Raw genomic sequence first — 26643 nt, 5'->3', positions numbered from 1 at the left:
AACTTCCTGTACACTAGCCTTTCTCTTCCTAATGGAGCTGACCCATGAAACTGAACACTTTAACATGGAACAGGAGCATGTGCATGAACGCTTACATGTGATCGAGATACTGCTTGTTCTAATCGAATCTGTGCAGTAGCAGAGCGGGAAGCGTTAGATATAAATCCAGCTTGATTGATCAATTGTTTCATCTAGAGAATTTCCAAAGAGCCCAAGATGATTTCTAGAAATGTTTTTTTTGTCTGTCTAAAAATCGAAATACTAAATTCACAATTGGGCGTCCGCTGATTATTTATACCATGGGATAATTTTACATACATACAAATATAAATAAGTCAATACTGAACGATTATGATCAGCAAATAACAACCATTTTAATTATTAATAACTTTGGTCAGAAGGTTTTTTGATTTAAAACGTATCTTTGGTAAAATGTCAAAGTTTTTAAATATTCTACATTCAGTTCATCATTACTTGTTAAATAGAACAACCACTAAATCTTTTAAACTGAGAAGCTAGAAAATATTTGGATATAACTTGTGTGCTCAAAAAAGACAACGACGAGCACTAATTAATGACATTAGCTGGATTAGCCAAAATATGCACTTCAAATTGACAATTATTTCTTAATTGATTTTTCCTGTGTTACAATTTGAAAATATACAGTCTATTTGCATCAGAATTTGCCTTCTATTGTAAACCGGAACGGTAACCAATTGTTACTCAGTTACCGGATGATAAGAATAGAAAATAAGCTTTGTCTTTTAGCGGTAACGTTGGCAGTCCATTCATGACTTGTTGTTGGAGAGTTTCCCAGCAGCTGTAATCTTTGTGTTCTTATTCTAAGTAAAATGAATCTGTGTTTGTGTCGGTGAATCCGTTCTCTCGAGCGTCCGTCGGTGCACAATCACAGTGATGGTGATTCCCTTTTTTTTTTTTTTCCACTCCGTTGCTTTCACTTTGCCAGCGCTTACTTCAGTCTCTGACGCCAACTGTACCGACCACGCTGCATCCATCGGCCATTAGAGTCGGGTTTCAGTGGCACTGTAAATACTCTGAGCCGTAGTCACACCTGCACATGCTGCGCATTCAGTCCTCCGTCGAGCAGAACTCAGATTCACTGGCAGCATCTTCTCTTCTCCAAACGTCCCTCGGTCAAATAGATTTATTATGTTTCTCCTATGGAAGTTTAACTCATTTATGATCCGCGCGGACGAGGACACAGCTAATGAGTATTTGATTTAGTTTGACAATCATTTGTTTTCTTCAGAAAAAAAAAGTTGTCTGAGACAACCGTACAGCATTTGCATTACCCTCTTCAATTTCTCTGTCTATTTAATCAGAATCCCGAAGCTTTTCAGTTTATTGCCGCGTTGGAAGCTGGAACAAAGGAAAATATTGACCTCAGGCAACGGGAAATAATTGTTCTCGTATGAATCCACTAATGTTCCAGCTCCACCAGCACGTCTTGGGTTGTGGCTCAGCTGCTATCCAGCAGCTCGCCTGGTTCCCTTAGAACGGTTGCATGCGTTGTATTTGAAATCGCTTTCAATTGGTCCTGTGGTTCAAACGGCATTCAGATGAGTGTCTCTCTCTGTGTCTCATCCTGACATTGTTGCAGAGGGACGACACTTGTTGCATGTGGGCCGCTCGCAAACGGGCCAACTATTTGGCAGACGGAGTCGAGGGAAACCCCCGTACTTTCAGCGTGGTGACTCACCGCTCCTGGTGTCCTGTGGAATTTGGTCAAGTGCCTATTTGTGAGATGCATATTCTCTCGACCGCAATCTACTTCTGCTTTGATGTGCAATTTGTTTTCCTTCCATGTAGGGTTTATTCAATGCGGCTTATTTATAACTCTTAGGTCTTGTGAGTGTGCATCAAAACAGAAATGACGTGCACGAGACCAGAGCCGGGGTTTCACATTTTCCAGCTACTGCTTTTTCTTCTCTTTTTTTTTAATCTACGGGCATCTGAATGTTGTTAATGAATCGCAATTTGAATCCAAAACAGATCTGGCAGAACTAGGGGGTATTTTATAATCCCCCCAGGGAAGAATTTCACTTTCAAATTCAACCAGTGGACTTAAACTTGAGACGGAGGGGACATCCTGCCTGTCTCTGCATCTCTGTTGTGTCAGAGCACAAGAATGCATAAAGCTCTGCCTGCGCTGACCTTTTAACTCTCCTTACATTCCTAAACCATGGGGCGGGAGGGGGCAACGTTCTGCCATCATACTGCCCCACTTTACTATACGCCAGCGTAATTCCATCACTCTCATGTGAACAGGCCTGGCGTTTGTGCCGGCAGAGTAAATATTAGGCTGTGCTTCTGTCCACCGCTCCTCCTCTCCTTCCCGCCCAGACGTTTTCTTTTTCTCCCCCTCCAAGTCTGCTCTGGGTGCTATAATAGTGTCCCAACTGACAGCATTCCTGCAGGAGGGCACGGCCTGAGGGAGGGGGTGGTTTTTTGTCCTCCTCTCGTAGACCTGGTGAAGCCACACCCTCTCCACTTTCTCCCACCTAAAGCCACATCTTCTGTGCGACCAGTTCCACCCTCAGGAGTCCCCCTCGAGAAATCACTACAAGAGACCATTTTAAAGGCGCATGTCATTCCATTTATGCACAGATGATATTTGACGTGTCTTTCAGCTTAATTTGAGCTTGAATAATTGCTTTGAGTAGATTCATCTGTTGCGTGCAGCCAGATTTTACACAAAGATGCAGGTGGAAATCTTAATATTACGACATTGCAGCGTAAAACTTTCATATGTTCTCTATTTTGCTGCATTCCAAGCAGCCGCTATTACTCACTAAAAAATGACCAGCTGTGATGAAAATGATGCATGACTTGTAGTTGCAGCTGAAACAAATATATGCAGTGTTAGTTTTCCATCCGTCTTTGCCTGTACTTGCTGCTTTGACGTCATTAAATGTGACCCTGGCCTCGTTTAGGTGCATCGTGCCAGGTGTTGCCATAGTACACAGTTTCAGTGGAGGACACGTCAGCGGTGCAGAAAAGGTTCTTATCCTCCGAAGTCAAAGGAGCTCACGTCTCACCTCTCCTCACGTGTCTTATCACTCAGGTGCAGAAGCAGGTCCACCCAAACCTCACGGCAAAGGAGGATGCCCTGCAGCACATCGAGGAGCTGATCCTGCAGCTGCTCAACATGCTGTGTGTGGCCCAGCCTCGCTCCGTGCATGACGTAGAAGTAAGAGGGCGTCTAAATGCATATTCAGAGTGTTGCAAATTGACTAAATGTAAGGCCATTTTGGAGAACACGTGCTACCACGGCAGCATCCCACTCAGCCAATTGAATACTTGCAGCTTTCAAGCGCCGTAAGCTTCCAAGTTGGTCATATACTTTCTCTTTCAGGAACGGGTCCAGAAAACCTTTCCCCATCCGATAGATAAGTGGGCGATTGCCGACGCCCAGTCAGCGATTGAGAAACGCAAGAGGAGAAACCCTTTACTTCTGCCTGTGGAGAAGATTCACCCTCTGCTCAGGGTAAAGATTCCGCCCAACTCCAAAATGAAGCATTCCCATTGCTACTTTTTTCTCATTCAGGGAACTGTTTAGGTTGAAAGGCACATTTCAGTAGACGGAGTCTGGACAGTATCCGGGTTCACCATCTTGTTAGACGCCAGTTGTTGTGAAATATTTTTACCTTACTCGTGTTGGCGGCTCGTTTCAGTCCTGCATTGTCTGAGCACCGCAAAACGCAACCTCCACCGAGCCGCCTGCTCTTATGACCAATTAGTTCTGCAACCCAACACAAGATCCACGGCACTAAACTAAATTCCCTGTGTGGATGTGGTCTGCCGGCATGTTGAAGTCTTTGTCGCCATACATGCAAAATAATTCCATTGATATTGTTAACTATGTTGTTTCTCCCCAACAGGAGGTTTTGGGCTATAAAGTGGACTACAATGTGTCCCTGTACATCGTGGCTGTGCTTGAATACATATCGGCAGACATACTGAAACTGGCGGGAAACTACGTGGGCAACATTCGGCACTATGAAATCAGCCAGCAGGACATCAAGGTGTCCATGTGTGCAGACAAGGTGAGAACATGCGAGGAGGAGAGCAGCTGACGCAGAGTCTGATGGATGCTGGTTTTGGGCCCGTGCGAAACCTCACGTGGGACAAATGGCTTTGACTCTCGAGTCTTCGTTTCCAGGTGTTGATGGACATGTTCGACCAGGAGGAGGACATCGGCTTGATGTCCCAGTGCACCGAGGAGCCGTCGTCCTCCGGGGAGTTCACGTACGACGACCTGGTGAGGCTCGAAATCGCAGAGGAGCGGCAATACCTGCGAGAGCTCGACCTGATCATCAAGGTGTTCCGCCAGCACTTCCTCTCCAACCCCAAAATCTTTACGCCTCAGGTGAGGAAGACCGGCACACTCAATTAAAAAGACTAGACTTGAATCATGGCCATCCTCTTTGACACACATTCCTTTCATTGACTACTAAAGCCACCAGGCGACTGCATGTGGGTTGGTTTGTAATACACAGATGTCAGAGTTTATTTAGTACAAAGAGTATATTTACAGTCTCACAGATTCATTCATTCATTCATTATTCATGATGTGGTTCCACCTCAACCTCCAGGCATCATTTTGCCTTATTTGATAGAATAGCAGCCCAATTACTGCGATAGCTTTAAGTGAAGTTACTGACAATAATGCTGCACTTAATAAATAATGAGCACATTTAATTGATTTAATGGAGAATATTGCTATTAACGCAAAAAACAAAGGTCAATGACCCATTGCAAGATGACACCCGCCCCATCCCAACGGATTTATAGATAAATACCAATTCATGTATTCCTTAACCTGGCACCTACACTACCCACAATGCAACTCAAATCTGCCTGTAAACAGTCGTTGATGTGTAAAATCAGTGGAGATGCCCTTTTTAAGTAGGGTAATTAATCCAGCCGCAGACTTTCCGAGCCGGTTTAAAGATTCAGACCTTTCTCTTCCCTCCAACCTGTTCATCACCTTTCCGCTCGTCGTGTAGGATGTGGAGGTGATCTTCAGCAACATCCTGGACATCCACGAGCTGACGGTGAAGCTGCTCGGACTGATCGAGGACGCCGTGGAGATGACGGCGGATGGCAGCCCTCATCCGCTGGTGGGAAGCTGCTTCGAGGATCTAGCAGAGGTACGACCCTTTTCTGACCTGAAAACCGTTGGACTTGTTCTGTTTGTGATGCTAAAAAAAACAAAAAAGTGTTAAGAGTTGCATTTCTGATTTAAAACATCTTCACTGTTTGTTCCATCAAAAGCAAAATGCCTTGCTGTAAATTAGCAGCTTAATAACTAATACGTGTTCAAATACAGGCAGCTAATGTTGAGCACGTGATGCACGCTGGTATCTGACGTAGCGCTCGCATCGAGGCCTCCTCATCGTAGCGTAATAATACCGTCAGGTGTGGACGCTAACTGGTGACTCATTGCCTTCTCGTCGATAGGAGCAGGCGTTTGACCCCTACGAGACCCTGTCGCAGGATATCCTCAGTAAGGATTTCCACGAGCACTTCAACAACCTGATGGCACGGTCAACCGCCGGCCTCTACTTCCAGGTAAGGTGTTCGGTGGTCTGGACTCTTCTAGCAAACGCAACGCAGAAAAGTTTCATTAGTATTCAAATAATGACTATAATGTACTACGGCATGTCACAATTTTGAAAGTAGTAACAGGAATCCTTTTCTAATGTGTGGTTGGAAGGAATTAACACTTTAATAAATGGTTGGTATTATAAATAGTACATCATATTTTAGTGTTAACAGCGTTACTGAAACATATTTTAAGTTATTTTTCGATGTCAACGACTTGTAATTTCCAGCCTTTACAGCCGTTGTGAGTCCAGCTGCTGTCATTCTCAAACACAAACTTTTCTATAAAGACAAAACAAACAAAATGCCATAAACCTGAAAAGAGAAGTTTCCTTTTTAAATATAAAGGCGTATCATATAAAGTGGGTCATTCATGTGTTCAAACGGTGCGTGAATACATGTTCCTGTTTTGCTGTGAAGGGGACCTGCTGGAATCGTCTGAGAGCAAGTCATGACATATCCAGCGTCCTGTGTACACTTTATTCACTGCTGCCGCATTGTTTTATTTGGACATTCTTCACAAGAATAGCATTGAATTATGCTCAATGGGGTGCAGCTCGGCCGCCTTTTGAAGATGAAATATTTTCTGGTGTTTTCTCAGGCCGGAGCCCAGCGAGTCGCACCGTTCACATGGGCCGCCGTTTCAGACTGCGTTTATTGTGCGAGTGGGGGGGGTGCCGTTGCCGTTGCCATTCCTCGAGTTTCTCAACAACAATCTTCTACTTTATCGGATGGATATTAAGTTCTTCTGTTCCTGGTCTTACCTTAGGGTTGGGGTTAGCCGTGTGCCGGTCACGGCAGAAGCGCTGCCGGCGATGGAGCGTCTCGCCGCTCACTCCTCGGACCACTAGTCTACACGCCAATGGCACTGTCCTCCGATTGCCAACGCCCACTGTTTATTTTCATACACTCATTGTACGCGAGTGGGGGGGGGAGGAGGCCGCAGGAGTTAAAAATACAGCTTTATTTTTGCGCTGCGGTTTTCGTTTAAAAACACCTTACATTGTTTCACTTGGTGTTTTTCTATGAACAGCGTGTGACCTGAAACGCGTCTTTGAGTCCATTCATCCATCTTCACACCGCTTATCTTGCACACAGGGTTGTCTGAGTACCGATGCTTATTCTAGATACGGATCATAAATTTATTAGTTAATGGACAGAAAATAATCAAAACAACAGTTATGAAAGTGGGACAGTCAGTTTTTTTTAAGCAAAACATTTATTGATTCATACGCCAAGTTCCTGCTCAGAAAAAACAATTAATAATGAAAATATTTTGTATTTCAGCAAATTAATGTTTCAGCTCTGATTATAAAGCTTAATCTATTGGAAAAAAAGTAATTGGCAATAGTACTCTTATTTTAGGTGGTGGTACAATTACCAAACATTATTTGTTTGGTAATTCACATTAATTTCCTATGACTGTTGTTTCCTTTTGAATCATATGATGGTAGAATTCATTTCTTATTTGAAGATATTAATTAACTTGGTATCTTTAATTAACCATCAATCATTGCGATTGCTAAGCTGATTGTTTTCTCCATTAATAAAGAAAAAAACGCCATCATATTTTCCAAAGTGACTTCATCTTCAAAAAGGTTATTTCGTCTGGACGACAATCCATAAATCAAACCTTCATTCACTGCCATCATGATACGGGCCGATCGATTTCAGCGGACTGACCAATGACATCATCTCTGTAGGAAACCTTTAGAAATGTATAACCGGTCAAAGGTCGATGTACTATCGTGCAAACCAGAGAAAGCCGTCAAGTCGCCACATTTGAGAAGCTGCACCCACTGATTGGTTCATCTTACCTAAGCACCTCTCACTCTGCGTTCTGGCTCGATGGTCGAAAGTCTATGATAAATAAATAAACAAACTATCGACTTCCACACACAAAGACGTGACTCTCTAGGTCGTCTTCAACAAAACACGTTACTCCACCTGTTGTTCTGGCGGTGAATCGCTCTGCAACACACGCAAGACTTTTAGAACCATGAATTGAAACAAGTGCGTCGACGCAACGACGCAGAAACATGCGCCAGCCTTTAGAATAAAGTTAAGATGGTTCAGTTACTGTAGAGAAAAGGGCGCCGTCTCTCGCTCTTTAATCTCATGAAGTGCTCGACGAGAACGACAGCTTTGTTTCTCCGACGCGCCCTGAAACAAGCTCCATATCTCACGCGCTTGAGCGCCGCTCAGCATCTCGCCGTCGTAGACCGAGCTTTGGCATGTTTGGCAGAGCGCCTTGCGCGCCGTGTACAACCAGCATGGATCAACCCATTAACCAATTGATCCATATATATATATATATAAGGCGCTCTGGATTATAAAGGCGCAGGGTCGTTTTTTTGAGAAAATTATAGGCTTTTAAATGCGCCTTATAGTGCGGAAAATACTATTGTCTCATGCGCGTTGTCCTCCTCGCCACCCGGTGTAACTGCTCCCATACATCCCCACGTACGCGGTGGTTCAGATCGAACCCCCGGGTGGCATCACCCTCGGCTCCTGTGCTCGGCCTCTCCAGCTTTTGTCTCATTGCGTGTGCTCCGTCTTCCTCACTCCATCCTTCCTGACCCCCCCCGCCCCCCCCCCCCCGGCCCTCCGTCAGATGGATGTGTCTGTCGAGCACTCAGCCCCTGAACTCCACAGCGTCTGGCATTGTGGGTAAATTACATCGCCTTTATAAAAATAGAACAGGCTGCCACACTGCAGGCCATTTCTCTCCTGGGGAGGGAGAAGTGGAAGAAGAAGAAGAAGAGGAGGGGAGGGGGCTGGTGGCTCGCAGCGCTTTTCATGTTGAAAATAAGCTGTGGATTAAGACGGCAAAAGACCAGCGGCGTGAGCGAGACGTGGACGCGTTGTTCTCCGAGTGGCTCTGCGCCGTATTCTTACCGCGCTTTGTGTTCGTAGTCGGGCTGCCGACGCGGTGACGCGTGCTCCTGCAGAGACTCGTCTCAACACGTTACCCAACACAGTATCGACTTCATTTCCAGTCTATCTGCTCGGATCAGAGGTCCCTCAGTCTTGACATTTTGAAATGCGTGTGTTGGGTTGAGAAGCTACATTGGCTCATCAAGCATTTTGTACTCAAATAGCATTTTTGTCAAGGATACATTTTAAGTTTAGCTGTTAAAACCTATAAGAAAAAAGATGATTTAATACAAAGTGGCTTAGAATAAGCTTACAATGTGACTTATATCACATTAATATTTCACTGCATATCATTTTTTGGACTATTTTTGTGGAGAAAAACCCACCATGACTTTCCCACTACACTTTATATAATAATACTAATAATTCATCTTTTTTTACTACCAAAACTTTCATTCATTGTTCAATCAATCCCAACTAGAGTCGGACATTTTTGAAAATTCATTTTTGTTTAATTCAGATGAGAAGATCAACACCATTGTCAATAATACTATTGATTTTAGCTACAGCTAGAAGCCAGTTAGCTTAGCGAAAACGCTAGAAGCAACATGTCCTGTGTCTCACATTTAAGGTGAATCGCAAGTTCCTTGAGTGTATAACTATATAAAAACCTTGTGGCGCTCTAAAGCATGCATGCCGTCTGTGAAGCTGCAGGTTGCTGATGTATCAAAACGCCTCTAAACTTAGGTCATTGTTCCCCCGGCTGTCCATCAGCCTGCGTCGGCCAGCTGATGTCTGTCTTTTGTTTTCCGTGCACACGGCCTCTGTTCATTCCCTCCCGCGGCCGCTGCTGTGGCGTCTGAGTAGCGGCAGCGTATTGATTCTGAGTCGTCTATCAGGGGAACGGGAGGTTTAAATGGATACTGTGACGGCCTCCTCTCCGGTTACCCTGAAGCCGCCTCTCCCTCGTCCTTGCTCGCCACCCCGCAGCCTCCTTCACTCTCTTACGTTATGAAACGTGCACATTTCAATAACCTTGTGTGCACAGCTCTGCTTTTATCATGTGCAGTGTGTTGGACTACTGTATTGCAACATTTCTTTTATTCTATCAAGAGGAGCTGTATTTTGTGGTTATTTTTTTTATCATTGTGGTCACATCTTAGTCGCGGCATCATTGTGCACCATGTGAACGTGTAAATAAAACAAACTCTGTAATGGCTTCTTCACAGGCCACAAATACCTGACACAGGTGGAAATACACTGATTTAACATGAGACGTTTCATATAGATTGGATTTATTTTGTATATTCGTAACATTTTTGAGTGCGAATCAAGGATTTTGGATTTGGGGTGTTCTGATATAATATAGAGGGATATATATATATATATATATATATATATATATATATATATATAGTGTGTGTTAATTATAATGTTTTGTATATGTATACAATTTTGTTTACATTCTCCCTCTTTCTACTGCGCTACATTAACATTTCAAGGATAATTAATCTAGCAAACCAGAGATAAAATGCACAATAAACAAAGGTACAGGCTGATATTGTTAATATTGTTATTCTTTTTTACATTTTCTATATAATATAGTAATAATAATGAATTATTTCATATGACTGTAATTATAATCCATAATCTCGTTGAAATGGGATTTTCCGCAGCCCTCAACAGTCTTCATTATAATCCAACCAGAAGTAGAAGTTGACTAACGTATCGAACCGAAAACATGACCTTTAACCGAGTAAACTCTCTGCCGCATGCTGGTTGGTTCAAATATGTCCGTGTCCATCACTAACAGTTCTTCTGTGTCTCCAGTCAGTTGCAGATGGCTTCAAAGAGGCAGTCCAGTACGTCCTTCCACAGCTGATGATGGTCCCAGTATACCACTGCATGCACTACTTTGAGCTGCTACAGGTACTCGCGCTGCGCAAACAGGAGATTTTTACTTTTCGCTGTTTTAGTTTTCAATACATTCTTTTTTTTTCGCTAATTATTATGCTGCTTAGCTTTTAATGGTAAACATTCTGGATGGACATTTTGTGGCATAATCATGCCTGATTCAAAGCGTTTGCTCAAGGATCCAGCCATAAACAAAGCTAAAAACAAAAGAAAATCTAATTACCAACTCTGTTAAGAATGTCACACAGACACATTTTCTCAACCAGAAGATATTTAGCTGAGCCAAGTTGTCCGTTGCTGATAATATCAGTAACACGCGTGCAGTCGCTGCTGTGACCCACCTTTAGATGCATCATGAAAATGCAGCAACATGTCTTATGTGGGTTTTTTTTATGTGTGTCTGGCATTTTTGCAGCAACTTCAGGAGCGCAGTCAAGACCAAGATGACCGCGAATGTCTGAAACAGGCGATCACAGCGCTGCTTAATCTCCAATGTAGCGTGGAGCGCATATATGCCAAGCACCAGCCTCGCCGCAAACCCGGGTACGCCTCACCATCCATTCTGTCCACCGGGTATTGAATGTGCCGATGACCAAATGGCAGAAAGTAGATTTTGTAGTTCAGCAGCTGTATCGCAAACCTGTTCTCGCATGAAAGCAGCAGCAGGGCCTCAGACAGAGCTGTGATATTCCAGTGGTTTGATGTTTGCATTGATCTTTTTGGTCTTCGCTCATCCCTCACAGGGAGCCCATGTACCGCCTGTACAGCAGGCAGGTCCGTAGCAAACAGCTCGCCATCAAACGCATGAACGAGATCCAGAAGAGCATCGACGGCTGGGAGGGGAAAGACATCGGTCAGTGCTGCAGCGAGTTCATCCTGGAGGGGCCGCTCGTACGAGCCGGCGCCAAGCACGAGAGGCACAACTTCCTGTTCGACGGCCTGATGATAAGCTGCAAGGCCAACCAGAGCTCACGGCTTCCGGGTTCGGGCAGCGGGGCGGAGTACCGCCTAAAGGAGAAGTTTGTGCTGAGGAAGATCCGCATCGTGGATCGCGAGGACTCTGGGGATCAGCGGCACGCCTTTGAACTGATAGGAAAGGATGAGAACTGCGCCGTTTTCTGCGCACGGACGGCGGAGGACAAGGCGGCGTGGATGGCGGGGCTGGTGACTCTGCAGTACCGCTCCACTTTGGATCGCATGTTGGACACGGTGCTGCAGCACGAGGAGCAGGCGCACCCTTTAAGACTGCCCTCGCCGGAGGTTTACCGCTTTGCCGTGCAGGACTCTGAGGAGAATATTGTGTTTGAGGACAAAGTGCAGAGCAAAACGGGCATCCCCATCATTAAGGCCGGCACGGTGGTCAAGCTTATAGAGAGACTCACCTACCATATGTATGCAGGTAAGCTGCTGCAATAGACCACCCAGTCATTTGAGATATTTACACTTTGTCAACTCGGATGTTTAATTATGCAAGGATAAATTGTGTTGTTTTCATTTGTCTGCTATCTAATCTGTTTCATCTGTTTGTAGATCCTAACTTTGTGCGCACGTTTCTTACAACATACCGATCATTCTGCAAACCACAAGGGCTTCTCACCCTGCTGATAGACAGGTATGATTTAACCAGTGCGCTGCTCACTGCGGTGGATGTTTGTTGTTATTGTTGAGAGAGGAATATGTCAAACTGTCTCTTTCTGCACAGTGTATCCGTCAAAGAGGTGGTGGTGTGGGTGCCCTGACATCTTGAAATATCACACGTCTGATGGTTCTTTTCCTTTTTAGGATTGAGATCCCTGAGCCAGAACCGACTGAGGAGGACCGCCAGGCTCTCTGGAACGGCGACCAGCCAATGGCGGCCGAGCTCCAGAGATTTCGCAAGGAGTACGTGCAGCCAGTCCAACTCAGGTACGGCGACCGTCTGATCCCAGCTGATTGTCAGACAAAACCACTTCGAGAAGCGCAGTGAATAGAATTTGTAAATACCTCGTCGCTAATTGAAGGGCAGGTGCGTAGGATTTAGGAGGCGGATTGCAACCAACCCAAACTAAACGAGATCCGCCAAGTGCAGAAACGTGATAACTGATCAGCAGGACCGTTGGCTCGCCTACCCCAGGGGCAACAAAACGCAGACGGTGGCTGACTTCTCTGCGGTTTTTACATTTGGCTAATCTAACGAGAGCCCACTTGAGCTGGTGTTTGGTTAAACATGGCGGACGCCGGTGAAGATATGATGACTAAGCAATGAAAAAGACCAAGATTGTGGTTTTTACACTAATAAAAACATTTCTTCTCAGTTTTATATTAGATTTCTGAAGATACATTTCATAAATCCTATGAAATGGCCACTTATTATATGAAAGTAAAGAAGAAGTTAGGCATATTTAGAACGAATGGGGGCCATGAGACAAGGAAAAATAAGGCTGTGGTAGAGTTGGGTTTATTTCTCACCTCATCTTAAATCTGCAGGGATCAACTTGAATTGCGTTTTGTTTTGAAAAGTTACTTTTGCAGGTGGAGTTACACAATTTGTTACATAATAATGTTTTTGTCTCGAGTCTATTCCCGTCGCTAAACGTGTAGACTAAATGTAAAAAGTTGTTCTCAGCTGCTTTCTTCCTATTTTCCGGTAAGGCCTTTCAAAATGCACAAAAGAGCTTGTTTCTCTTTTGTCTCCTGTTGTTGTTTGGCTCTTTCACATTCTCCTGTTAAGGCCTGAACCTTCTCAGTGAGCCACAGAATTACTTTTGCATTAGGCTCTGTGTCCTTATAAGGAGCGACCGTCGGGAATAGTCCCGTAAGTACCATTAAAAACTCCGAGCTTCTCGGTATCAGACCGCTGCTGCAATTGAGAGCAGACGCAATAAACTCCTTTCAACTTTAGTCATAGAAACGGTTGAAGCACGAGACAGCAGTTTCACATTGTGAAGTCTGCATGTATTCTTCATCCCGGGTTTTGTAACACATCCAAAGATAGCAGTCGGTGATAAGGCTGCGTTCAGAACAGACACTATAACTCTGATAATAATAATCTTTCTGTATTCAAACAGTTACAATGAGGTTCAGCAGTCTACTTTAAATACAGGAGACTAAACACACATGAAAATAACTCTTCAGACAAAGCTTTCGCCCTCTTAAATAAAGTTTCTATTTTTAAATACCCACTCTGTAAAATGGTGAACTGACAGCGTGAAGAGTAAACACTGGCCAGCAGCCAAAAACTGTTAAATGAAGGACTGCAAGGTCTGCAAATTGTGTCAATTCCACCAAGCGCTCTGTCACTCATCTACTCTTTGATTAATCTAAAGTAACAATTCAGTTGCTCGAGCTCCGCTGCATGTGCAATGGTTGCCGTGGATGCACCTGGCACACGGTTGGCATTTTGATCCTGCGTGTGTGTGTTTCACAATCATTATGAAGTTAGTTGTTTGTTTGTTTTGTTTTTAAACTATGTTGAAAATCTCAGCCAATGACATGTTTTTATCCCTCATTCTTTTCCCCACCAACTGTCCAATAAAGGCAAAAAGAGAGAACAACTAATTTTGCAACAAAACGTTTGGGGTGGGGATGTTTATTTACGTTTAGTTTTACAGAAAATATTGTGGCGTCGACAGTTTTTACAACTACTACTTTTACAAACTGAAGGTGTGACATACTGCACGTGGGGAGGAGGACATTATATATATATATATATATATATATATATATATATATATATATATATATTAATATTAATTAATTTATACATTAATACTGTAATTGTGTTGTCGTGCAGGGTTCTCAACGTTTTCCGTCAGTGGGTCGAACATCACTTCTACGACTTTGAGAACGATCCAGAGCTGAGAAGTCGACTGGAGGAGTACATCTCCACCAAGATTCAGCTGAGAGGTCACAACTACACACCTTACTTAACTAACTTTGCTCAATTTAGAGTGTCAATAAAGTGTTGTACGCTTGAGGTAATCTCCCCAATCATTATTCAATTTGAAAAAAATGAATGCAACATTAATTAAGCAACCTTCATTTGGGTTTGTTAACACCTGCTTCGACAAGATTTTAACCCTTTGTTTTCTTTTTAGGCAAGTCCATGAGAAAGTGGGTGGAGTCGATCAATAAGATCATCAGGAGGAAGCTGCAGACGCAGTCAAATGGCGTTAGCCACAACATCACCTTCGAGAGCCCGCCTCCTCCCATCGAGTGGCACATCTGCAGAGTGGGTCACGTGGACACGTTTGACCTCATGACCCTTCATCCCATAGAGATCGCACGGCAGCTGACTCTGCTCGAGTCCGAGCTTTACAGGTGGGCATAATTAGGTCTTGTACTTTTGCGTTTTCTTCTGCTGGAGATGAGATATTTGTTTGATCTTTGGATCAAAATAGTTTCCTCGTCTTAGATAATTTAATAATATTTGTGTTCCTCATCAGAGCCGTCCGGCCGTCGGAGCTGGTCGGCAGCGTTTGGACCAAAGAGGACAAAGAGAAGAACTCGCCGAACCTGCTGCGCATGATCCGCCACACCACCAACCTCACACTGTGGTTCGAGAAGTGAGTCTCAGGATCCAAACATCCTGTTTACGATCACATGCCGAATTGGTTTTTAAAGTCAAACAACGTTTGTGTTGTCTACCTGTGTGTGTCGTTGTCAGGTGCATCGTAGAGACGATGAACCTGGAAGAGCGGGTGGCCGTGTTATCGCGCGTCATTGAGATTCTGCAGGTTTTCCAGGAGCTCAACAACTTTAACGGCGTGCTGGAGGTGGTCAGTGCCATCAACTCCGTCCCAGTCTACAGGCTGGATCACACCTTCGAGGTGAGGGAAACTGTTGGAGCCATCAGGAGAAACATGTATTTAACTAATACTTTTAAACCGCTGGAGATGAATAATAAAATCCCACCAATGAGCTTTTTTTAGATCTTTACTTTGGGACTGGTACGACAAAAAACAAACAACATTTGACCTTTTGGACATGGGAAAGTCCATGTTTAGCCTAAATCAAAAGGGATAATAATCTGTATTTACTGAGGCTTTTTAAAGGAAACACACATTTTTTTTTAGTCATTTAGAACGGCCTTTGTTTTTATTGGGGGGGGGGGGGGTTTATTGACAACATGCACACTGTTGGCTGTGTTGAGATGCTGTTGTTTCGCCTTATATCAACCTTATTCAATTAGCTATTGAGAAATATCTCTTTATAGTTTTGGCATGCATTTTAACTGTTAACTTGCTCAGACCATCATTCATGGGACCTTTACTCCCTTCTGTCCCGCAGGCGATACCAGAGAGGAAAAGGAAAATCCTGGAAGAGGCTGTGGAACTGAGCCAGGACCACTTTAAGAAATACTTGCTTAAACTCAAGTCAATAAACCCACCCTGTGTGCCTTTTTTTGGTAAGTCTTCTACAGTAGTGTCACCCTTATTTATGTTCACCCCTGTAAGCGGCTCCGGTTTCTTCATGCCTGTATTTTGAACCATGTTCTACCATATAACTCGTCTAGGTATATATTTAACCAACATCCTGAAGACGGAGGAGGGCAACCCAGACTTCCTCAAGCGCCACGGCAAGGAGCTGATCAATTTCAGCAAGAGGAGGAAAGTGGCCGAAATCACAGGAGAGATCCAGCAGTATCAGAACCAGCCCTACTGTCTGAAGGTGGAGCACGACATCAGGGTGAGCGCTCGCTACCGTCATCTTCCCTCTCCAAAAGGTCTCGCCAATCCTTAACTTAAAACATCCTCCTCTCTGATGTTGTCGTTTTCTTGCACAGAGGTTCTTTGAGAACCTGAACCCGATGGACAACAGGAGCGAGAAGGAGTTTTCCGACTACCTGTTCAAAATGTCTCTGGATATTGAGCCACGGAATTGCAGGCAGGCTCCTCGATTTGTAAGTGTCCATACTGCATTTTTTCTGTGCCCTGAAGTGAGTCCCGAATACACAGTCACCGCAGAGAGGAGAAGGAAAAAAACGACAAATTTGTCAAACAGACGTTTGACTGGTACTGTGTTGTTGACACATTCGTCAGCATTATCATTTGTCGGAGCTGAAATGAGGAATTATCAAGCTTCACTTTGTGATGCAAAAGGCTGTTCAGACTCAATACTTGCGGTAGAATCCGCTCTGGTTTCTCTAGTTTGACCACTCTGACTACAGGATACTCCTTTGTGATAAAACCAGGCATCCCGGAGTACATTGTTTTTTTGCCCGCTGCAGTCTTAACAATTTGGCTTGACGCAAGGAGACATTTAGAATGGCAAAGGTTATAGTGGGCAGTTTGCAAGAGGAAGAGAGTCCGTTGCATCGGCCGTCTAATCGTCCCCGTGTCCTCGTCCTGCAGCCCAGGAAGACCGTGTACCCACTGAAGTCCCCCGGGATCCGGCCCGTGCGAACGTCTACCTCCGGCACCCTGAAGTGCCACCCCGTCCCCCTGGAGAGGGAGCCCCCGCATAAGATCACCTTCCGCAGCATCGCCGAGACGGAGCCGGAGCTGCCGGCGTCGGCCTCGGTGCCCACCTCCCCGAACACGCCGACCCCCCCACAGTCGGCCTCCTCCGACCTCAGCTCGGTCTTCATTGATCACGACCTCAGCAGCTCGTATGGCGGTGAGTTGAGCGTTGGCTTCAGACCGAATGCATTGCGTGACTTCTAGCTGCGGTGGGCTGCGTGATGGAGGCGTGGCTGTTTTTAGCATTGCAAAGAATGAACGTTTAACTGTGGCTAAATGGACAGTTCTGTTTCTGCCTGAGAGCAGGCCCCTTTCTTCAGAAATCAATCATCTTCTCCGTCTTTAAATTTTACAGGTAGCAACTCCATATTTGCTCCTGTCCTTCTTCCGCCTTCAAGTGAGTTGTGGCTTTTCTGTTGTCAATGAATTATTTTTTTATTTTTTTCCTGATTGCTTTCTTTCCCGAGAATCTGTCCTACACTCACTTTGTGATCAATGTGCCGTGACAGAGAGCTTAAAGGCCTTATACATACCGTTTTTATTTATTTTTTTCTTGTTTAACTCTCTTGTTCTCAGAGTTCCAGTCTATGTCCTGTGGCAGCCTCCACCATCTCGGGGAGGAGCCGCAGAAGCCTCCACCTCTGCCGCCGCGAAGGAAGGACGCCATGTCTGAAGCCAAAGTAAGATCGGGGAATCGCTCCCCACCAGTCATACCCGTAATTAGACACCTCAGTCTGAAGGAAACGGGTATTAATGTTTGTATAAATGTCCTCCGCCGTGCACGATGCGTTAACCTTCGCTGAGCGCGGAGACGCGTTGAATGATGCTGCGTTGTCTTTCTCTGGACACCACGCTAATCTGCATCCGTCTCTCTGCCTCAGCTGAGCTCCAGGTCCGACAGCCCCCCCGCCATCCCGCCCCGGCTGCCCCCCCATCTGCCGAGGACCCAACCTCGACCGCTGGTCTACAACGGCCCCCCCATGGACGGCCCCCTGCCCAGCCCCCCTCCTCCGCCCCCGCCGCCCCGCGACCCTCTGCCCGACACGCCTCCCCCGGTGCCCCAGCGGCCCCCCGAGATCTTCATCAACTACCCCCTCAACATGCAGCCTTCCCCCGTGGGCCGATACCACTGGGACTTCAGCAGCTCCCCCAGCTCGCCCAACACGCCGCCCAGCACGCCGTCGCCCCGCATCCCCCGGCGGAGCTGCCCGCTGAGCGCCAGCCAGAACAGCCTGTACCCGCTGCCCGTCTCCTTCATGGCCCCGCCGGTCCCCCCGCGCCACAACTGCAGCCCCCAACTCCCCAAACTCCCTCCAAAGACATACAAAAGGGAGATGCTGCTGCAGCCGCCGCCGCCGCTCCAAGGCCTCTCATTGGTGGAGAACACCGACGGCAGCCAATGAGTCTGCGTTGTTTTGTTTTTTTAAACAATCTTGAAATGCAAACACAGTGGACTTCAAGCTACTGATCAGAAAGAATAACTGCTCCACGCGCTCTTTACTCCACCCGCATCCACCAGTCCCCGCTGTGCCTCTCAGGGGATCAGTAGCTCCGCCTTCATCATGAACCCTCTGTGCCAATGAGAAACCCTCACCGGTGTGCCAGCTAATAAACAACAAGGAGTGGAGTGTTTGTGTCTTTTTCTTCCCTGTGGAGCGGGACTGTTGCTCCTGTTGGAAGTTCTCACCCTTCACACACTTAACTTGCACCTCACGTCCCACTCTTCTGTCAGTGTGTGTGTGTGTGAGGGGGGGGTGGGGGCGGCGCTTGGGGGGGCTTTTGGCTTTGTAGCGTCAAACGTCATGCTTTGTTTCTTTGGGCATTGACACCATCTGTGGTGAGTCGTGCTGCAGCTCACAGGTTTACGGCCCGTCTCCTCAACGAGTCACTCGGCCGTTTTCATTGATATGTTTTTCCTACGAACTGATAAATAAACAGTTGCCAAAGTCTTTATTTTATGCAGGGGGAAAAGGGATTTTTTTTTTTTTTTTTAAACAAATGTGACATTAAAAGAAGCTCAAGGCGGAGGCGACATTGAACCCCCCCACCTTGCATCTCCACTGTACACTGTGACTGTATAGACGCAGGTCAACTGTCTCCACTCTTAGTTTTTGTTTTTAAATCTGAAGACCGGCCTCTCCCGCGGGCACAAATTCTTGCCTTTACGAATCCAACAGCGGTGACCTCTGACCCCGGGGCTGGGACGGCGAGAGCCGAGAACACTCCATTTGCACATCGAGTTTGGGCCGAGTCGGCAGGTTTCGATCAGACTATTGAAACCGTCCTTCAGCGGGGAGGACGCCCGTCTCCCTCCAGCCCTCCAGAGCTGATGTCTTAACCGATCCCCTTGCAGACGTGCGCTGCGGTCTTGACACTGTGCTCTTCTCCGAAACCCCCCCCCACGCCCCCCTTGACCAACTCGGCACTGGACGCACGCAGTCTCCTGTCAGAGCTGGCGCAGCGCCCCCCAGTGGCCCATCGAAATACCTAAAGAAAAAAAACTGAAAAAAACATGAAAAAGAGGAACTTTTTAACCCAACTTCTTCTTTCTGTCTCTTTTTCTGCTTGAAAACGTTTTGTTTCACTTTGGAAAGACTGAAATAATCCATGCATCATGCTCAGATGTGCCTTTTTATTTTATTTTCTACTTTACAGAAATAAGCAAATGGTGTCTAAAATGCTAAAAAATAAAGTTGCCTTTGTAATGTTTAGAACAAAGCTATACACTATGAAATTGTACATGTTTGTGGATACTGTGTATATATAACATGTATACACTAACTAAATAATTTGTATAAAGTGGCAAGTTTTTTCCCCGTTGTATTGTACCCTCATCCGCATCTGTTCAGTCAAATATTGCCTAATAATCCAATGCTGCTACAGTCGGATAAAAAAAACAAAAAAAACAAAACCAGAAAAAAACAGGTCACTGTCACTAACTTACTTACAGACAATCTCCAGTTGAAACACTGGGAGTATTAACTGAGGAAAGCCATTTTCTCCCCCGCCCCTTAGCTGTTTTAAAGCAATGAAAAAAACCTACAGTTCAGTATGCCAAGCACTTACTTAGACGTGTGCTTCACTTTGTACATCCTACTAATTGCCTTTTCTCCTTTTGAACGGTTTGTTAATGCCAACGTCCAGTAAACAGGTTGGGATCGTATTAAACCTGCAGCTGAATACACAAATGCTTGTATTCAGCTGCAAGTATTTGAGTAAAGTGAAGAATTGGACTTTTTTTTTTTTCCTTTTCTGGGAAACACACTTTGTGCACTTTAGGCTGTACTGTTGAAGAGCCACAGTTGATAGGTCATGTTTGTAAATGGTCCTATGCAACTGTTCAAACTCCCTTTCCACGAGCACGTCGACCACCTCTCTTTTATCCACAAGACGCAAACGGCTGAGGATCAGACAACCGCAAACAGGAACTCCACAAAATTTAGAAGATAATCTTGTGCCCTTTTACCTCTTTGTCTCGCTGTATTTTGTGCACAATGGTGGATCATTAAACGTCTGATCTGACTCCAGTTAAAGGGGGAGTGTTGGATGACTTCATTCGACAGCTGAATTCAAATAACTTCACTGTCTCCACTCGTGTTCTGTCCATTTTCCAAGTCTCCCAAGCCAGTACTGGTGGTCGGGTTCCTTTTGCCAAATTCATCTTTTTGTTTACTGTGTTTGTTTGTCATTGTCGTTGTTTTTAACCCCAGCCCCGACAGAATAACACATTGGTTTTCCTCCAGTGGCACTGTAACCGCTTGATCCAGCAGTCGGTTTATTTGATGGTATGTGGCCTTTTAACTGCTTTGTATTAATGGTCTTCATGAGATTAATAAATCACCCAGTCTTATTTTGTACTGAACTACTCATTTCTCTCCTCGTTTTTTATTTTACTGAAAATTCCGCATTTTGCAAGAGCTTTTGTTCGTAAGTTGAAAGCAGTAGTTTGAGTATAAAGTGAAATAAAGTATTTGCTGTCTGTGTATTCATATGCAACTAGCATTTGGTTAGCTTAACGTTCGTTCAGTGGAGAAATAGCTGCATTTATACACACAATCGCCCCTTTTATCTAAATTCAGGCTCCTGTTTGAAACCTCAACGTTTGTTTGCGTTTCGTCGATGGTCTGGAGTCTGCAGGGGTCAAACGGTGCTGCAGGGACCCTCGCTGTCCTCACTGTCCTCCCACAGTCCTGCTGCGAGGTTCCCTCTGTGCTGGGACGGGCCCGGTCTAAAGAGATGACAGAGGAAATGGGTAAAAGTAGATTTAGCTCATCAAGTCCTCTTCACGAGTATATTGTATCTGCATTGATGCAAGCCCCTCCAGCTCTGTCGCAATTCCACGACGGTCCTCACCTCAGATTGTCTCTACTGGGGTTGAAGTTGGGCGGTCTTTGCCTCACGGGGGTTTGAATCGGTATGAAGCCCTGTCTGTTGTCTTTCTCTGGAGCTGCATCGGCCTGTTACATGGAGTCAATGAATCAAGAGCCGCTTCAAATGGATTTAACACCACTGCACCCATTTGACAGGAAGACATCGGCTTCACCGCTAAAACAAATTCACATTAAGCATGTTGAACTCCGTTGACGGCTGCAGTTTAGTTGCTTTCATAAAAATAAACTGCTGATTTCTTTTAATGCCGATATCTTTCTCATGCCCTGACGCGCCGTGCTTTGTTTCTGAAAATGCTTTTTACTGTGCAGGTCTGCTTCGAGGACCGAAGTAAGGTTTTAATTTAAGACATTTAGGAGGTCTGAGTAGCTCTGGCGCTTCTGCTTTCTGGGTGATGTTCTCACGGTGCCACAAAGGATGCTGGGACGGTGACACGCGCACAGCTCGCTGTAACAAGGAGACCGATACCTGCTTGGAGGGGTCATCCCAGATGGGCCTGAAGGCACTTTTTGGATGTAAAGGAGGTGACCCCGTCCTGACATTGACCACCCTCTTCCCGCGGGTGCTGCCGAGGCACGGCGCCGGCCCGTCCACGCGCCCCCCCGCGGCGTTTCTCAGAGGAGGGTGAGGCGTTAATCTGGGAATCTGCCAGCGCAGACACACCGTCCTCTCCTTGGGCTGCTGCTGCTGGCCGTACGAAGGCCTCAGCAGCACCGGCACCTCGCTGTCCTCCTCCTCCTCCTCCTCCTCGTCCTCGCCAGTGTCGCTGCCCGTCGTCTCCCTGCGCAGGGTGGCGTCCGGGCTGCAGGAGGTGACGGAGGAGTAGTCGAAGGCCGAGGTGTCGTCCTGGTCCGTGTCGCGGTCCTCGGGGCCGCGGTGGGCCTGAGGGGCCTCCGGCCCGTTGGGGGCCTGGCCCGTGAGCTGGCTGTAGGTGCCCTGGCCCGAGTCGCTGTTGTCGCCCCACGCTGCGGCGTCGGGGGTGAGGAGGGAGCAGCAGGCGTGTCCGCAGTCTCGGGCCGGCTGGTTCAGGAGGCTCAGGTCCTTCCTCCTCACCGGGCTGCAGGACCAGCACTCCAGGCGCATGGAGTGACCCCCGGTGACCCCATTACTGACGGCCCGCTGGTCCTCTCTGTGGGGAGGAGGGTGGGGGGTCATCGTAGCAGGATGTTCTTTGACATAAATGCCAACTCTTTTGATCGAGTGCTCCTTCCACATTCTCTTGCTGGCTGTGCGGACCGAAGCCAGCAGGGGGCGACACTCACCCATGAGCTGCAGCGTTGGGCCGACACAGAGACTCTCTGGTCCGTGGGCTCCCCGTGCAGCACTTTGCAGAAGAAGTACCAGCAGCGGCATCGGGGCAGCTGCTGTCATGTCCATATGAATGTATTAATGAGCCAGAAACCAAAGCAATACAAATCTACATAAAATAGTGAATTATTACGGAATCTGCTACTGCTTTTGTTGATGCCCTGACCTTTGTCCTCCTCCTTCTCCCTCGTCCCACTGGACGTCTTCCTCCAGGATCACATGACAACGGGACAAAATGCTCCTCAGCGCTCGCTCGGCCCCCAGCAGGAGGCTGCAATCCGGATGCTCTTTAACGGTCCACTGCAGCAGGTTCTGGAGAAGGAAAATAATAAAGAAACAAGTGTGAGTTTAATTAATTTCAAATAAATACTGTTGACTAGATCGTTTCTAAATATGCCTTTTAATTTTTCTGACGGTTTAGTTTATGTTATAATAATCTCTGGCCTTCAACTGTCCTTCAGCGAACATCCTCCGTGGTTTATGTTCCGCTCTGGATCACAGTTCTGGTGTGTTTCTCGTTTTGAGAGCTTCCTGGCTGCAGTGTGGCACCTCGTCGAGCCGCTGACTCACCTGAATGTGGCTCAGGTATCCATGGATGCGAGAGACCGGCGCCAGCAGCAGGTAGAGCAGCCTCATTTCCTCCCTGTCCATCTGGCCCGTCTGTTGAATGGTGACAGGAGATCAGCGTGTCTGCTCTCTCGGGGACTTTCTGACTGAATATTGTTGCCGCTTTTGACTTCAAATACCTGCATTTTCTCACAGTGGTTTAGTCTGTTGAACTCCATCGAGAGGAAGGATGCCAGGGTGGTCGTGTATCCGAGGTACATATCCGAAAACGCTGTCTGGACGAGTCAAAGCAGTCGGTGAGCAGCACCTTTGATTTTTTTTCTCCAGTTAAATGGACACCCGGCGTTTCCTTTTAAAAGCGCACCAACTTACATCGTTTTGTCCGATGAGCTGCACCAGGATGTCGCCAACCACAGATTTCCAGTGCTCAGCAGTTAATCGCTCCTGCAGGGTGTTTCTGAAGAGCAGATGTCGCTGTAACAGCTGCTCCACAAACTTCAGATATGTCTGACTGAATCACGACACAAATAAAACAAGGATTTTGATTGCAAATACAAGTTTAAGGCAAAGCCCAAATATTCAAAGCCTGGTTCAAATAACGTGTGTAAGCAACCAGTAACGATCTCTGCAGCTCAACTGTCTGAAGACTCTGCTTTTTCTGCACTTACTACAGCTCCAGGGTCATCTGGTGGGCTTGTGGTGTCTTGTATTTATCGTACAGCTGGTTTAAGGTTGACACGTACTCCCACTCTGAATGTAAAAGCTGCATCGCCACCTGATGTCGTGCATCTGTACGAGAAAGAAGACGCGCCTCAATGTTCATGCTTCAGCAAATAATGTGACAGTTTCTGAACGGAAGTTGAAGCAAAGTGATTTTCATATAAATACAGATAATCTGTTTACTATCCATGTCTAAAACAGTAACAAGTATTGCAATATGAATATATTTATAGCACCACGATTGATGCAAATGATTCGTGCATCTCCTGACTGCTGAACTCACAAATCGAAAGAACTCGCTCAAGTCTTTGCTTCAAATGTGGCCTTTGAAAACATCTCGTGAGGCTCCTTCTCATTCGGCTGCGTTCCCGGTGTGTTGCAGCGGCTCACCTGTGCCTTCGCTCAGCCCCGCTTTCAGGCCCTGCAGGAAACAGTGCAGGAGCAGCTTCCCTCTGGACAGAGCGGACCGCCGCCCACAGGCTGCTCCTGCTGGCTCGCTGCAGTGCGCCACGGTGGACGGACGGGAGGACGTCTGAACAGCGGTTGTTTGCTGTCCGCCACTTAAAACGGTGACGACATCAATATGAACATTCAAACATGAAGAAGGCCTTTGTGTCCTATTCTCTGATTTGACTGAAGTTTGCAGCACAAACCAGCAGAGAGTTGTGCTGATGTATGAGAGCAATGTTCATAGGAAATGCAAATTAGTTGATTTAATTTGCTTTTTGTCCTTAACGTGTGAGCTGTCCCCCTCGCGTGCATTTAGTTATTTCCAATATTTCTTTTTCATCTGGGAAATTAACAGGAGCCAAAAGCTTTCAGCCTCAACCAAATGAAGTGAAGTCTAACGACAAAACCAATGGGAGCCTGTTTTCCTTCCCTTATGAATTAAAAAGGGGGAAAAGTTAGATTTAACAACATTTTGAGAGAAAGGTTTGTTCCCTGTCTTCTGAACTATGTTTTTTTTTAATACACCATATACCTGATTTTCTTATGTGTAAAGCTGCGTATTGTACACATGTTTGCTTTTCACCTTTCTCTGTGTTTGGATGCGCAGCTCTTTCCGTCCTGCTGAGGCGTCTCCCTTCTGCTGTACAGCTGCAGGATCTGACACCTCATGTCTCCCAGTTCTTCCTGCAGGACGACAAGACGCAAAGGAAGTGCAACCAAACTTCTCCCATGAGATCCTCTCACCAGTGAAGCCGACCTGAGGCCTCACCCTCAGAGACTCGACCAGCGCCTCCAGCCGGAGAGCTTTCTTCTGGCAGCTCCTCCTGTTCTCCTGCAGCTCCTCCCTCAGGTACGCGTCTCCGTGTTGGATCTGGCTGAGCTCTTGCAGGGCGCTGGTGAACCCCGTCTTCAGCTCCGAGACCATGCATTGCAACTGAGGGGACAGCAATCAGGTTCATTAACAAGACCACGACATTGTTGCCGTTTGCACGTCTAGAGGGATATGAATATGAGACATGTCACGTTAAGGTCGAGACTATTTGGATTCTGGATTGCAGGGTTGTGCTTCAGAGGTGAAGCTTAATACTTTTGGGATGATAAGAGCTGTTAAAACACGTTAACTGTCCCTTTAACAGAGCCGGGCTGCTCGATGAGGGAAGGGTACCTTGGAGATTTCAGTGACGAGCTCGGCCTCTTGAGGCTTCATGACCTGATCAGAGAGACACACAAACAAGGCTGTTTGCAAACACCCAGTCGATAATATCTTCACAAACAGTTACGTGTTTGTGTATGAACTGTGACGAGCACAGCTGAGTTTGTTATTGACCCCATGCAGAGAAAAAAGATCAGCATTCACACAACGAGACGAAGCAGGAAGGTCACCGCGTCTTTGTTCTGTGAATCTTTCACATCTTCTTGACCAAATGCACCGTATTTGTTCTTCCTAAAGCCTTTACGATTAGCTACTAGACGAGATGCAATAACATTCTTAACCAGATGTAATGTTTTTTGTGTCGTATTCTTGTTTGTTCGTGGTACCTGCTCAGATGTTGCCCCTGCCAGCAGCCCCTCTGCTAAGGAAGTGGCAAGCCAGCCAAAGAGCTCAGCCCTGCAGGGGAAAAGGCTGCAGCAGCCAAGATCCCTCCTTTTAAGTGTGCTGACAGAAGGCACGGATCAGCAAAAGGATAAATAAAATAAAACAATGTGTGAGGGCTTTTAAACTACAAATATATATTATATAAAATCAGTTCAGAAGCCACTAAAAGCAGTTATCTGTAGAGCATTTTATAACACTCAAGAAATGAGAATAAATCGCATCTCTATTGTAGATTATGAAATACATTTTTGATCATAAGCATTAATATCTCCAAAGTAAAATCATGTTTTCAGCGGTTTCCTGATTATGAAAGAGTTAAACACAAAACATGAAAAGCCTTGAGTGCTGTAGCAAAGGGAGGAAAAGGAAGGACACTTACATTACATTACATTACATTACAGGTCATTTAGCTGACGCTTTTATCCAAAGCGACTTGCATTACATTTTTAACCCGTGGCTTTTTACATTTTTGCCTGGGGAGCAATTAGGGGTTAGGCGACTTGCTCAGGGACACTGAACCACCAACCAATCTCTACCCCTGCGCCACGACGACCCCCCTTACCTCAGATGCAGCTCTTTAATGTTGCGCGTCGGACATCTGAAAAGATCCAGTCAATTCAAAAAGACTTAAAATTTCCAGTATTTCTTTTGCTGAGGAGAAACTTCATTCATTCCACTCATTCGCTGTGCCTGGAGACGTGTGTGTGGTGTCTCTCCGCTCTGTGGGGACACCAGATGTCCCGCACGACGCTC

At 46.1% G+C, this 26643-nt stretch overlaps 2 protein-coding genes across 6 annotated transcripts in view; one reads left to right on the top strand and one right to left on the bottom strand.

The window, feature by feature from the left end:
* Window positions 1-20721, top strand: part of sos2 (son of sevenless homolog 2 (Drosophila)) — a 26774-nt gene extending 6053 nt beyond the window's left edge. Inside the window, exons 2-23 of one of the 2 annotated variants that reach the window (XM_040199270.2) lie at window positions 3086-3211; window positions 3377-3508; window positions 3903-4067; window positions 4184-4390; window positions 5031-5174; window positions 5485-5595; window positions 10336-10434; window positions 10835-10962; window positions 11163-11818; window positions 11950-12031; window positions 12202-12324; window positions 14192-14304; window positions 14496-14718; window positions 14844-14963; window positions 15065-15227; window positions 15688-15805; window positions 15914-16086; window positions 16184-16300; window positions 16752-17016; window positions 17215-17256; window positions 17436-17539; window positions 17741-20721. In XM_040199270.2, the coding sequence (XP_040055204.1) occupies window positions 3086-3211; window positions 3377-3508; window positions 3903-4067; window positions 4184-4390; window positions 5031-5174; window positions 5485-5595; window positions 10336-10434; window positions 10835-10962; window positions 11163-11818; window positions 11950-12031; window positions 12202-12324; window positions 14192-14304; window positions 14496-14718; window positions 14844-14963; window positions 15065-15227; window positions 15688-15805; window positions 15914-16086; window positions 16184-16300; window positions 16752-17016; window positions 17215-17256; window positions 17436-17539; window positions 17741-18262 (3933 nt within the window). In that variant the 3' untranslated portion in view covers window positions 18263-20721. The remainder of the gene's footprint in view (window positions 1-3085; window positions 3212-3376; window positions 3509-3902; window positions 4068-4183; window positions 4391-5030; window positions 5175-5484; window positions 5596-10335; window positions 10435-10834; window positions 10963-11162; window positions 11819-11949; window positions 12032-12201; window positions 12325-14191; window positions 14305-14495; window positions 14719-14843; window positions 14964-15064; window positions 15228-15687; window positions 15806-15913; window positions 16087-16183; window positions 16301-16751; window positions 17017-17214; window positions 17257-17435; window positions 17540-17740) is intronic. The other variant, XM_040199271.2, reaches the window with a different exon arrangement.
* On the bottom strand, window positions 19485-26643 carry si:ch211-67f24.7 (uncharacterized). 4 transcript variants are annotated; one of them, XM_040199272.2, is made up of 15 exons: window positions 26453-26643; window positions 25833-25950; window positions 25459-25503; window positions 25063-25227; window positions 24877-24977; window positions 24234-24403; window positions 23792-23912; window positions 23496-23634; window positions 23303-23398; window positions 23127-23216; window positions 22723-22868; window positions 22511-22612; window positions 21717-22377; window positions 21213-21316; window positions 19485-21087 (listed from the first exon to the last, which is right to left on the bottom strand). In XM_040199272.2, the coding sequence occupies exons 3-15, from the start codon at window positions 25498-25500 to the stop codon at window positions 21000-21002; spliced, it is 2025 nt and encodes a 674-aa protein (XP_040055206.2). In that variant the 5' UTR covers window positions 25501-25503; window positions 25833-25950; window positions 26453-26643; the 3' UTR covers window positions 19485-20999. The 4 variants fall into 4 exon arrangements, with proteins under 4 accessions (XP_040055206.2, XP_040055207.2, XP_040055208.2 ...); XM_040199273.2 differs by having other exon boundaries at window positions 25833-25917; window positions 26453-26591; XM_040199275.2 differs by having other exon boundaries at window positions 20710-21087; window positions 22511-22609.

Source organism: Gasterosteus aculeatus, chromosome 15 (assembly GCF_964276395.1).
Source record: "Gasterosteus aculeatus chromosome 15, fGasAcu3.hap1.1, whole genome shotgun sequence".
NCBI classification, from domain to species: Eukaryota; Metazoa; Chordata; class Actinopteri; order Perciformes; family Gasterosteidae; genus Gasterosteus; species Gasterosteus aculeatus.
This window is presented reverse-complemented; position numbering and strand designations above follow the sequence as displayed.

What these genes read in the sequence shown, in the direction of transcription:
- si:ch211-67f24.7 (XM_040199272.2), bottom strand. Translation starts at nt 25,500, where the DNA reads ATGAAGCCTCAAGAGGCCGAGCTCGTCACTGAAATCTCCAAG. An exon ending in CGCTGGTCGAGTCTCTGAGG is followed by an intron (nt 24,978 to 25,062) that starts GTGAGGCCTCAG and finishes GTCGTCCTGCAG; the next exon opens with GAAGAACTGGGAGACATGAG. An exon ending in GGAGAAGGAGGAGGACAAAG is followed by an intron (nt 22,613 to 22,722) that starts GTCAGGGCATCA and finishes TGGACATGACAG; the next exon opens with CAGCTGCCCCGATGCCGCTG.